The sequence below is a fragment of the Lacerta agilis genome, chromosome 13 (genome assembly GCF_009819535.1).
Source record: "Lacerta agilis isolate rLacAgi1 chromosome 13, rLacAgi1.pri, whole genome shotgun sequence".
In the NCBI taxonomy this organism is placed as follows: domain Eukaryota; kingdom Metazoa; phylum Chordata; class Lepidosauria; order Squamata; family Lacertidae; genus Lacerta; species Lacerta agilis.
Genome location: NC_046324.1, coordinates 48,708,910 through 48,721,831, shown reverse-complemented (window position 1 = coordinate 48,721,831; position 12,922 = coordinate 48,708,910). Strand labels below are relative to the sequence as shown.

Here is a 12,922-nt window from a genome sequence, read left to right as displayed (position 1 = left end):
CTCAAGTGGAGTCCCACCCCCCCCATAACCTGCCACCCGATCCTTTTATTTAGTGATACCATGGATTGAACCTGGGATCTTCTGCATGCAGAGAATGTGCTCAGCCACATAGCTATGGGCCTACCCTGGAGTCTTCCCTGCTAATCATAATGGGGCATGTTTATCTCTGCCTCCTTCTGCTGTATAAGAAAAGAACAAACATGAATTCTCTCTCATTCCCTTAACTACCCTCCCATCACATCTGGCCTGTAATGTATTACCATGGCCACCCAAATGGCATTTGTTGATTTTAGTCACAATAGCGGGAGATGCCTGAGCCAACTCACTGAGGTTTTTCCCCTGCACTAGCCAAAGAGCTCATCGAAACCCCACATTAATTGACTGTAACCATATCAGATGCCTTTCAGATCTACTCATTCCTCTCAACTCCAGTTTCAAATAGGCTGTTTTGTTTAAGTGCTACAAGAAATTCCTCTCAGTAGGAAGTGCAAGAAAGCTGGCGCCCGTAGAAAAGGTAAAGACACGTTTGAGAGCAGTGGATCACCTATTAACCCTGGTAGAGAACAATGTAACCAAATTACAAATACCACAGGGAACCACATAGAGATGTTGCATCTGATAATGAGACATCTAGTTTGAAGTAACTAGAAAGGGATATCTCTGCGGGGAGTAGGGGTGGCTACTCTACTTTTAGCTGAAGCTATTAAAAAAATTACCTCACGAACTGAGCCAAAGCAAATAAGTACCTATCAACACACCATTCAAGGTGCTGCATTGTGAGGAAATTGCTTTTTGATTGCAATTAAACACACATGCGTACATGAGCACATGGATACGCAACACAGAGTTATTCTACCTTGCTAGTGTTGCATCTCTCTGTGTGACCTAAAGCATCAGTTTTGTTCGTGCCTCTTGTTGAATCTGGTGTGACTTATTGTTGAGCAAATGCATATTGAATTGTGCTGAAAACACCTGGAGTGCAGGTGAGATATTACTATATTTAGCCAAAGAGGACTACTATGACAACTTTCATTGTGCTTAGGCAAAGGAAGACGTTATCATTTGGCAGCCTGAATCTAGGTACTTTGAATAAGAATAATGTAAAGTCTACTGAGACTTTGCTCTGAGACTAAGCTCTGAGTTCAAGCAGAAGGGAAGACAAGAGCAGCAGTTCAAGTACAAATACAAATGTGTTGTGCTCCCATTTCTAATTCCTTATGGATGACAAGATGCAGCAGGCACTGTGGAACAAACTGAGCTAGACGAGCACATCACACTTAACTTCTGTGGTTTAAAAAGCCTATACCTGTAGTGGAGTTAAGACCCTAAAGTTCATGTGGCCTGCAGCCTTTACCATACTCTGGATGCAAGCAGTCGTGTGGCAGAATGCAGGGATATGAAACAGTAAGTGGGGTGAAAGGCAATGACAGAGCCAACTAATTTACTTTTGCCCTCATCCTCTACCTAGAGAAGAGGAATCTGAAAACCAGGGCCAGCCCCTGGACAAGATGAGTTTAAGAAGGCAGGCGGGTGGGGCTAGCTGAGAGCAGACTGAGGTTGGTGGGCACTGCCCCACTTTCCCAAAAGGGCCAGCCTTCACTGGTTGGAAGTTGGAGGAATGATTAAAAGAAAATGCTAAATGAAAAGCAAAATGTTATAAGAAATGATGGTGCAAGTATTTGTGTGTGCATGGATATCTGAGGGGCAAGGAGTGACAAAATGTATAGGCCTGCATATGGAATAGGGTTGAATTAGCTACAGGCTTCAACTCAGATGCAGCCACCCACATATGGCCCACATATAACTGCATAGCCCATTTTGCACACATCAAGTCCTGGATTAATTTGATGTTTCCAGTTAAAGGAGAACTTTTTCAGGCTTCAAATGTAGGATCTTTGCCCAAGATCAGGTTGGATAGTCTTAAACTAATGGTCCCCATTAGATGAATGTAAACTAACTCTGTTGACTACGCAAAAGCGTTTGACTGTGTCGACCACAGCAAACTATGGCAAGTTCTTAAAGAAATGGGAGTGCCAGATCACCTCATTTGTCTCCTGAGAAATCTCTATGTGGGACAAGAAGCTACAGTTAGAACTGGATATGGAACAACTGATTGGTTCAAAATTGGGAAAGGAGTACGACAAAGCCATATATTGTCTCCCTGCTTATGGAGCTAAAAACAACACCACCACAGGGATTTAATAAATTCACAGAGTACTCATTGTGGAAATTTAGTGGATCCCAGTAATCTTGGTAACCTTTATTTTGGCAGCAACTTCCTTTTCAAGTCTCTGCTCCTCAGAGTGATATTCTATCTAATCCGGTCCAAGATCCCTCTGCCTGAGATAGTTGCTTGCTGTTCTTCTACTCATATGCGCAGCTTCCCATAAAACCACCTTATTTCCCTCAGGATCTGCTGCTACTTTCTCCTTCATTTCTGACCCTCTGTCCAGGCAGAAGGTCTTCTTCTGTTGAGCAGGCAAGGGCAGGAAGTTTCTAACATAACAGGCCTGGCCAATTTCAGGACCTAATTCACATTTTCATACTATAAGAAGATGCAAACACTCAGTGTGTCTTACATTTATGGAGAGTAGTCATACATTGTGGAAGTGGCTTGGTGAAGCCAACAGAAGACTCTCTAGGACAGTCCAAAAACTGTACTGCATGGTCAAAACACTTCATCTTGCTTTCATTTTACACATGTATCACAGCTTAGGATTTTACTTATGGATGTGCCCTTAGACATGTCATAAAGGCCTTGGCTGATATAAAGAATAGGCTGTCCATAATAGCTTTCAGTTTAGCAGGTTGTAATGGGGGGCTGATTCTGAGCTGTGGAGTGCTGTTAAATGATTCATCAACTTAGTGGGATTGGTGACCCACTCACAGCATTAGGCTTCTAATTTGTCCAAAGATGAAATCCTGCAATTCAATAAATTATCAAACAATGCTTCCATTTTTCAAATGTGATATCAATTCCTCATGGAATCTTCTGTTTGAGAGTAATAATCCCTTTGGGGCAGTTTGTTTTTTATACTAACAAGTCTTTTTGCCATGAAGGGAGGATGTGGAAATTGCAGCTTCCGTTAGCACCACTAGGAACAGCTTGTTTACTTGTTTATAGGATCCGTGAATCACCTTCCTCGACAGAGCCCAAGGCAATATGCAGCAAAAGATAAATAACAAAATATATCAATAATTAAAACACATAAAAGACAAAAAAAAACCTATATAAAAAACCAGCCATTAAAACACAAATCCACACATTGGGCTTTGTTTGGGGATAGACATTGCCTTGTTAGCATCCTTCCAATGTTAACATCCTTCTCTGAATCACTCAGAAGCATACAGGCTTGTCCCTCCCAAACATATATGCACACTTTCATAATATGCTCAGCCTCCTTCATTTTGCCATAAACACACAATCACAAGCCACAGCAATCTATTACTAACCCCTTGCCTTTTCCTCTAAAGGGAGCCAGGAGCAATTTATCTGCTCATGTCAAGAGAGCAGGTGGCACTTGGACTCAAGGCTGAGGCCGCTTAGCCAATGATAAATAGCCTGTTTACTGGCGCTGCATCTTTGGATGCTGTCCGCACGCAGACCAGAGAGCAGCACAGAACTATAATAACAAACCTCATTGCAACCTTCGGCAGGAATGGGAAGACAAAGCACATAATAAATGGCTTTGTGCTGGAAAGGTGGGGTGGAATTGAAAGTTTCCTTCCGGGCCTGATGCCTTGGAATTCACATCCCTGGAATTATCTAGGGCACCTGCTTTATCCTGGCCATCTGTAATGGGTTGTGCTAGGAAAGAGAGAAGCTCTGTAATCAGAAAATTGAGAGAAATGTTTCTTGCTGTGATAATCTTATCGGCCAGCCAATATACATTAACTTTATTTTATTTTATTTTTATATTGTGGGGATACAGGTGCAAGTGTACTCCCCACTCCTCTCCATTGTTGTGACTGGATTTGGGAAGCAATTGGAAGTTAGGTTTTTTTTTTGGGGGGGTGGAACATCCTGAATCCCCTTTCTTTGTTGGCAGGACAAGCCCTTAGTGATGCCTTTCTTTTCCACACTCTTAGTTCTAACAGTTATGCCTCTGCATCCTTTATGCCGTGCAAGCTTTTGATATGCTCTGGCAGCTTCATTTCTGACTGCTTCCTACGACGAGGAATGGCTCTACAGTTGTCAACAAGTTGCCCTTTCCCCACCCACCCTTCTTGCCCTGCCTAATGAAGCCAAAGCCCTAGTACCATCTGGCTTCACTTGGACCCACTCCTCCTCCAGTGTGGAATTAGAATGCTGTGTGAGTCTCGCCAGCACTGCTGAAGGATACTGTATGCTAATAGCTTATCTCCCTTGGTGCTGAAGACTGAGCCCTTGGTGTGTGGTTTTCCCCCTGGTTTGCATCTCTAATTAGGGCAGCGCTTGCTCGTTGTTTTCCTACGTGTGCAGAAAACACTACATTTTTCTGTGGAGCTTTAAAGAAATGGCAGATGGCAAAGAGAAAAACGGAAAAGGAAAGAACAGTCTTTGCTTTGGCTTGGGTGGGATGGGATGGGAGGGCTGGCCAGGAGGATGGGATGGCATTGAAGGATGTCCTAACATTTCCAGACAGATGTCCTACAAGCCAGTGTGATCTATGGTCAACCCAAAACATTTTCTCTTGTCAGAGTTTAATCAGATATGTGGAGGCAAATGCTGCTCCAGCATGCCTTTATTTTAAGGGGGGTATGTGCATTTAAAAAAAATCTTTTTTCTTGCAGAATATTCATAGACAGCAAGGGTACATACAACATCCCTGTTCTTAGTTCATAGAGTCCTTTCTATAGGTCAGTTACATTTGATGTGAGACACTGCTGTCATAGACATTGGGCCGGGGTGTGTGGGGAGAAGCAAGGGTAATGATTTTCCATTCTTTTGCTTAGTGTGTGTGTCAGGGTTTTGTGTCAGCATCATGAGGATGGGTTCTTTATTTGTCTGTTTGTTTTGGCAGTGCAAGATGTTGGAAAGCCCAGAGCATGTGCATTAGTCCTTGAAGCTCTACTATCTTGTTCCTTTGTCTCCAGGAACTGAGGAAACAAGGAAGCTTCTGGCTTGGCTCTCCCTTTTATATTCACAAGGGGAGGAACTGGATGGAGTAGTTTGGCATTTGCTTCAGTGGCAAACCATTTTCTTTTAGAGGAAGATCAGTTTTGAGGACACTCAGCATTCTCTAGACATTTATTTGATTACTATACGCTCAAAACCTATGCACATTTCATTTGTGTGCATTCAGCTTTACACACTTAGCAAAGGTAGATAGATGGCAACCCCACCCACAATTTCCCCCAATGTGTTTTGACTCTACAAGATTTTGGCGTCAGGCGTGATCCCCAGAGCGTAACTCCTGTGTAATTTATGGGCTTACTGTACAGATGCCGCTAAAAAGTCATTACTGCAGAGATCCCGTCCTCCTTGGAAGTGGCACTAGCCAGAATACCCTGAAGAAGTCTCCCTCTTCTAGTTAACAAGTAGTATATGATCCATAAAGCAGTGTTTCATCTATTTGGCATGACAGGTGAGGAGGTGCTTACTCAAACCTTCAGGCCTGCTGCTTACTCAGGAACGGACACAATTTCCCTTTGATTATACTCTTCCCATCAACTTGTCTCCTCCATCGCTTTTTGTATCTACGTGTTCCTATGTATATCTATGTGTCTTTGGGGAGTGGGAAACAAAGGGAGAGATTCACTTGCATCCCTTTGCTTGCTTTGCAGTTGGAGGCAGAGCTACAGGTGCTGAAGAGCCAGACGGGCGCCCATCACCAGAGTATCTTCATCACTAGAGAGGAAGTGAATGCGCTGAGGTGAGCCTCCTCTCTTCCTTTCAGGGCATCCGGGGAGAAGAGAAGAGACCAAGACCATCTAATTAGGAAGAAAAAAATCAAATTCCTTAGTGATAGGACTGTGAAGTTTAATTGGTATGATTAATTAACTAAACTATAATCTCAGATTAAAATTTCTCTCCTGATTAATTGGCAGGATGAAAACAAGAGGGCAGAACTCTTGAACAGTCTGCCAACCTGTGTGGGAAAGCAGGCATTTAAAGGTGGCTTTTATTTCCAGTTTGTAATACCCAAAGCTAAGAGATGAGATGTCTGTCAAAATTAAATCACTGAACTTTGCCCCCCCCCCCCCCCCGAATTTGTTGGCTGCTTTATCTTGGTTGGTTGCTTTATCCAGGGCAAGCAAAGTGACCAAACAAACAAAAGAAGAAGAAGAAATACATTAAAAACATACCAACTACTTCCAAAGAGTCACAGACTGTTAAAGGTCAAAGGCCTGGTTATAGATGAAACCTTTTGCCTTGTGCCTAAAGATATATAATGATTTTAAATGTGCATTTTATACTTTACTTCCTTTAGTAATGCTTTCTTTGTTAACACTTTGCAGTGTTCAATGTGCATGCTGTAGTTGACCTTTGCAATGTTTTATTTTGAAATCTTTAAGATAAGATTTTAGTTTCCTGTTAATTATGTTGCCTTGATTGTATACTTTGATGTTTTAATGTGTTGTTAACCCCTTTGAGATTTTTTCCCCATAAAAATATAAAATGGTATAAATATGAAATGAAATGAAATGGTGCCAGGTGAGCCTCCTTAGGGAGAGTGTCCCATAAATGGGGAGCCACTTCAGAAAAGGCCCATTTTTGTAGCCACCCCACCTCTGGACATCTTACAGAGAGGGAGCCCAAAGATAGAACAATATTAAAAAGTGCTGAGCTGAATCTCTTAACTTCCATAGTACTTCATTAACCTTTCCCCACCCTCCAAAGCTACTTTGACTTTTGTGTGGTTCCATATTCCTAAAGCAGATGATAGCCAGTCATTCTAACACTGAGTGGTAGCTTTTGCTTCCTGAACTGCAAATTATCTCACAATTAATATAAACTGTTCTCTCACTTCAGAATCCTCATACAGGCATCTTCACCCATGGTTTTCAGGGACTGGTATTTATTGTGAAGTAGGTAACTGATAATTTAAGATTACAGTTAAATCAGTTCTGGGACCACAAGTGTGGGAGAGCAAAAATGCGAGCTAACATGGATATGCATGATGAGCCCAAAGGAATCTTAGTTAATTCAAATCACAACGATGATTAAACCATGCTATACTTCGCACCGATATAAATATAAAACGATTAAATCTTATATAAAAAATTGTCCAGTAGCACCTTAGAGACCAACTAAGTTTGTTCTTGGTATAAGCTTTCATGTGCATGCACACTTCTTCAGATACCATCTATTACCATCTATAAGAATCTATTCCATCTTACTTTGCCATATTTTTGTAAGAGAAAATGTTATCACACTGCAGTTTGCCTTGTCACCAAAAGGCAGCCATGCCAACTGTGGCATGATGGCAGAATGGCAGGCAGGCGGGCGGGCGGGCGAGCTGTCAGTGCAGGTAGCAGGCATTGAAGATGAACCACAGAGGAGCAGGTTGGGGCAGCTCTCCACAAAGATCCTCTGCTCTGGCTTCACATCAGACACCGATAGCACTGCTTTGGTCTAAGAGAGAAATGGTTTCTGGGATGAGGAGGAGGTAGCTGCAGGCAGGTGGGGAGCAGGTCAGTGTGGGAAGGCTTTGCAAGCCTTCCTACTCTCCGTCTGTTGCTCCAATGGTTGCTGTGGAAGGCTGTTTCCTATTCACTCTGCTCCCCAGTGCCAGTGCCAGTGCCTAGTCTGCGGCGAGGGAGAAAGACTTCATCCTCTCCATTACTGTCTTCCCTGACCAAGGGATCTGGGGATTGGCATGAGCTGTGACAGGTGGGTTGGGAAGTTTTGGACCAGTTGCGGGGGGAGGGGGATTGGCAGTGGGGCATCAGCAGTTGAGGATGGAGGGGTCGAAGGAGCTCTGTGGGGTGGGGAGGTTGGGTGAGGTGTAAAGGGAGGCGGGTTGGCAGCGTGGTGTGTAGGAGCAACACAAGCAGCGAGGGAATCCCCTAGTACATAGGTAATTGCTGGTGTGAGCTCCCTATAGAGTAAACAAAAATGTTTTGAAATACACCCAAACTGTTCTTTGGGATGGTGTGTGTGTCTGTGTAAATTGCAATGTTTATAGTAACAAACAAATTGTCTTGACCTCTAGTCTCCCTAATATTGTTGTCATTATTTTATAATTTATTATTTGATTTATATACCACCCTTAATCATAAGATCTCAGGACAGTCCACAGAATAAAATACAAGATAAGAACAAGTAAATAATTAAAAACAAAACAGCAAAACAATAATCATCCCTTCCCACGGACACATATTGTTATTGAAACTGATTTCATAATAAACTAATTTATGTCCATTTTATTTACTGACATTATCTCCCCTTCATATTTTTATTAAAGTGTTACGGCTGTGTGTTAGCATGTTATTAGTGTTTGTTATTTGGGTCGCCATATACCTCACCCCCCTTTTTTTGACGGCGGGACCTCTTAAATCTCCTGTACTGTCTTCGTTGGCATTGCTGCAGCTCCCTCGTCGCTTATCCCTTGCATTTGCTTTCCTCCCCGTGGAACCAGCCTTGCTGTTTGTTTTTGATTTTTACTAGCTGCCTGCCTTTTAAACAGAGGATCTGTCGGCATCCATGTAAGAAAGACTCAGAGTCTTGCCTTTTTGTAACACTGATGTGCTTCCAGCAGGAAAAAAAATAGTCCCCCTAGTGTGCTGTTGCAGATGGCAGAGGTGTACATGTTGTGATTGAATAAGAGAGAAGTTATAAAACAGCATTCCAGCAGAGGGTTCGGAGGCCCTTATAAAAGCTATGGTAGAAATAGATAACTCCTCATTCTGTTATTAAAGCTTTTACAACTCCCTTTCCAAGGCAGTCATACCAGTAATTGAGCAGCAGCAGCAGCAACAACAAAAGTTTGGGTATCTGGTTGTTTTAATTTAAAATAAAAAGCTCAGACGAAGCCTGTTAGATCTGTGATGACTTGCATTGGCGTCCTGGTCTGATGGGAGACTTTGCAGTTGTGTTTTCATTGCTTTACATTCCATTGTGCTTTCTCTGTTGCCATTTTTAAAGTATGGATGTCTCTGAGGTATAAAAGAAAGATTAAACTACGCATTTCTCCCTTGCAGCTGACTGTGCAAAAGCTGCACTTTAGAAAGTTATTCTTAATGTGTAGTTTGCTTGGTCTCTAGGCTGGTAACGCAAGGTTTCAGTCAGTTTGATATAAAAGAGGGGAAAATGCAGCAAAAAAGTGTCCCATGTCCCCGTAGAACACAGCTTCAGAATTGGCCACAGGAATGTCCCCCTTTTTGCTTTACAGCTAATGATCAAACAGTTGGATTTTTTTTATTTTTTTTTAAAAAAGAAGTCCATCTGTTTAGGGGCCATTCTTTATTTCACTCTGTAGCTTCTGCCTCTCCTCTTATGAGTTTATTATGTGGATTTTTGAGATGGATGATCCAGTTTTGTGACTCAGCTGATCCCAATGTTTATGTTTCACCAGGCCCGGGCATACTGATTTTCAGCCAAAACATGTGAAGGGCAGAAACCTGGGGAAACCTGTAGTAGTAAATATAGTTTTGGAGAACTGAAAAAGCAAAGAGAGCCTAAAGTTCTCCTACTTTTCTGAAATATGGTATACATGATGTTACAGGGAAATTTAAAAATTCTGCAAACAATGTGCATGCTCTTCTTGTGATTGATATGGTGCAGCTCTATCGGTAAAACCAGCCTTCTGTTCCTTGCCTTCTGGGAACTGGAAGGTTTCAAAACATTTTATCAATGACTAACCAGATCTGCTGGCATGGACTGCAACACCTTCCACAAATAGGACAACCTATAGGCTTTTGATTTTCCCTTCCAAAGCCCATTAATGAGTGTTAATCTTCATAAATCAACATTTGCCACATCCATTTGCCAACAATGTCAAGGACGGAAGAGGGAAACAGTTGGATTTTCAAGTATTCTCAGGCTTGAGAACATCTCTGATGCCTTTGAAAGTAACAAGCTTATAGTTTGCACTCTCTGTCCATTCCTCTTCCCTCTTTTGCCTGCTATCTTGAAGAAATGCAGCTTATAACAAGCCCTTGTCAGGACAGACAAAAGAAGTACTGGCACCTGCAAGAACAGGATGCTGGACTAAACAGACATTTCGTCTGATCCATTGGGGTTCTTAAGTTCTTGTTTCTGTCCCATGTTACCTCCAGGCTAACCTAACCACGTAGGGAATGTATTCTATTGTATCTTACATTTGCCCCCTCAGCTACCATCTGCATTTTGCTGTTTAACTTCAGAAACTTCTAGAAATTCAATATTCAAGTACTTCACCCTGCCTTTGAAAAGAAATGATAATGTTGCCAGTATTCACCCTATCCATGGCAGTGCTGGAGCCCAGGGATGTGAGATTTCCTTGGTTCCACACCTGTAGCATAATGGTTGAGAGATGAAGCTATGAACTAGGTGGTCCTGACTTCAAATCTACCATAAATAGGTAAACCACTTTCCCTTTCATCAATCTATCCTACTTCATCTGTATCACATGACTAGTAATTAGTTTTTTAAAATCCTTTATTGTATCTGAGGGAGGCTCAGTGATTCTGTGCTTTTAGCAGCCTTCAGCAATCTGGTCCTCTGCTTGTGTTTTGGACCCCAGCAAAATGGCCATGCTGACTGGGGATTATAGGAGTTGCAGTCTAAAACATCTGAATGTCGGGTCACCTGGTTGGCGAAGGCTGTTATAGGTGTCTTCCATACAGACCTTGTGATTCAACACACACTTTTGAAAAACAAATGCAGAAATGGGAGGACAAAGAGACCCTGTGTTAATCCCCCAAATCTGTATTCATAGCCTATGTGTGAGGGCTCTAAAAAGAAAGATAGAAACCCTTTGTTTTCTTTTTCTTTAATATGGAAAGTAAATTTTCCCTGGGAAGCTTGAAAGACTTTATCTATTTCCCCTCCTCCCCTCCTACTCATGAGAACAAAGCACTCTTTTTATCAAACATTTTATAACATTAAATGTGAAATTCTTTTCCAACATTATTACTTCTGAGAAGATGACAAAAGCAATATTAACGCTGTCAGTCCCTCACTTACACCCTGCCTCCCATAAAGCTGTATGACTAAAGGCTGATTTTGGCATTTGATTCTGTTGACCATGCTGTAATGAACAGGTTTGCAGAGTAACAGGTTTTACCTGAACGAAGAGGAGGAGGAGGATGAAGACGAGGAACATGACTGTTAGGCTGGCTTTGTTTGTTTTTTAAACCCCCGAAGACTTAAGTAGCAGCAGATGAAGAGACCTCTTCAGCTGGAACAAATCTTAACGTTTTCTTTCTGCTGTCAAACAAGTACTCCAGTAAATCCTAAATGTTGTCTATGGATTTAGTGACTGGGTAGAGCCTCAGTAATTCTAAAGAAAGTCATGTTCTTGCCAGTGTCCATTAGTCACACGTGCTGAAAGTTGTGCTGCTCCCAACATCCTGTGTCGTTGCTCTTGGAACGCCTAGCCTGAAAGGTTGTTGCAGCCACAGGGTTCATTTCCCCTCTGTTTTATGCCTGGCCTAAGCACTTGCTGTTGTCTTTTGAGTGTTATTCTCCCGATCTGTGTTTCTCATAATGCTGATGTTTACTTTGTGGCTACTGAAAGGTTTGTGTGATATAACAATGAAGACAGTGGTTTTTCAGTCGGCTAGCTATATTTAGCTTTCTGGGGTTTCCCAGCAAGATCAGTTAAGACAGAAAGCATTCCCAGGAGACTGCCTCACCATCAGTGCAATCCTGTCTCCTTCTTGCTCTAGAGCAGGGGAAGCCCATGTGATACCCTCCAGATATTGCTGAACATTGATTTCCACCAGCCCCAGTGAGTGCAGCCAGTGGCCAGCACTGATAGGGGTTGTAGTCCAACTTCTGGGGCACACCATGTTTCCTACCCCTGAGTCAAGATGTCTTCTCAGTTCATACAGGATTATGGAGGTGCCCTTGGCAGTGCCCTCTTTTCACAGAGTAGCTTTGCTCTAGAATAATCTATAATGGTGTGGGTTTCATAGTAGATGGATTTGGGGATCCTTGGAAGACAAATTCATTTGGGTTGATTCTTTGAAGATGGGAGGTTTTGAAAGAGAGAGAGAGAGAGAGAGAGAGAGAGAGAGAGAGTGCAATAAAGTGCTAGGGACACAAAGCAAGCTCATTGACTAGCCACAGTCCAGCACATAATTTATTCAGATTTATAGGTCTTCCTATACCAAAGACCCATAGGGCTTAAGAGCAGTTGTATGTGAACTGGCCTCTATCCCCAAAAGGCTCAGTTTGACTGGGCATATAGATGAACTAGTACTTGTGTTTTTCTCTCTCTCCAAACAAATCCCGTTTTATATATAAAACTGAACCAGTGCTCTGGTTTGTTTCCTTCTCACTTGAGCAAGGAAGGAGTGGGGTGCACAAGCTTGTTCCTTCAGAGTAAACCATAATTTGGCTTGCCATAATGTGTGAGCCACTCTAGTTTCAACAGTCAGCCCCTCTAGTTTCTCCACACTGAGCATGTGCTGTATCATCAACCTGTGGTTCCCTCCCAAATCCTTTGGCACATTACGACCAGCATTCAACCTACTGAAGCAAAGACTGCGTGGAATTCCCCTGGAAACTTATTTATATCACTGGAATAGCACTGCACTCAGGCCAAGGGCCAATTGGTGCTGCCTTATTTGGGGTAAAACCAGGATACTGGAGAAGGAACTTGATCCTAACTTAGATTATTGAAGTGGACGAGAATGGAAAAGCTAGCAGATTCTGTCTCTTGCAGAGATGGAGATGGCTCCACATCAGAAATAGTTCATTCCCATGTTTGTGACCATGATTCCCAGATTAATGTTTCAAAAAAGATAAGCACTCAGTACTTTGCTGTCTGAAATAAAGGATGATCATTGA

The 12,922-nt window shown here is 42.4% G+C and overlaps 1 protein-coding gene across 1 annotated transcript in view; it reads left to right on the top strand.

Annotated features, from left to right (window-relative positions):
• MAD1L1 (mitotic arrest deficient 1 like 1) overlaps positions 1-12,922 on the top strand; it is a 454,057-nt gene that overhangs the window by 220,004 nt on the left and 221,131 nt on the right. The window contains exon 14 of the mRNA XM_033166736.1: positions 5,767-5,855. Coding sequence (XP_033022627.1) covers positions 5,767-5,855 — 89 coding nt within the window. The remainder of the gene's footprint in view (positions 1-5,766; positions 5,856-12,922) is intronic.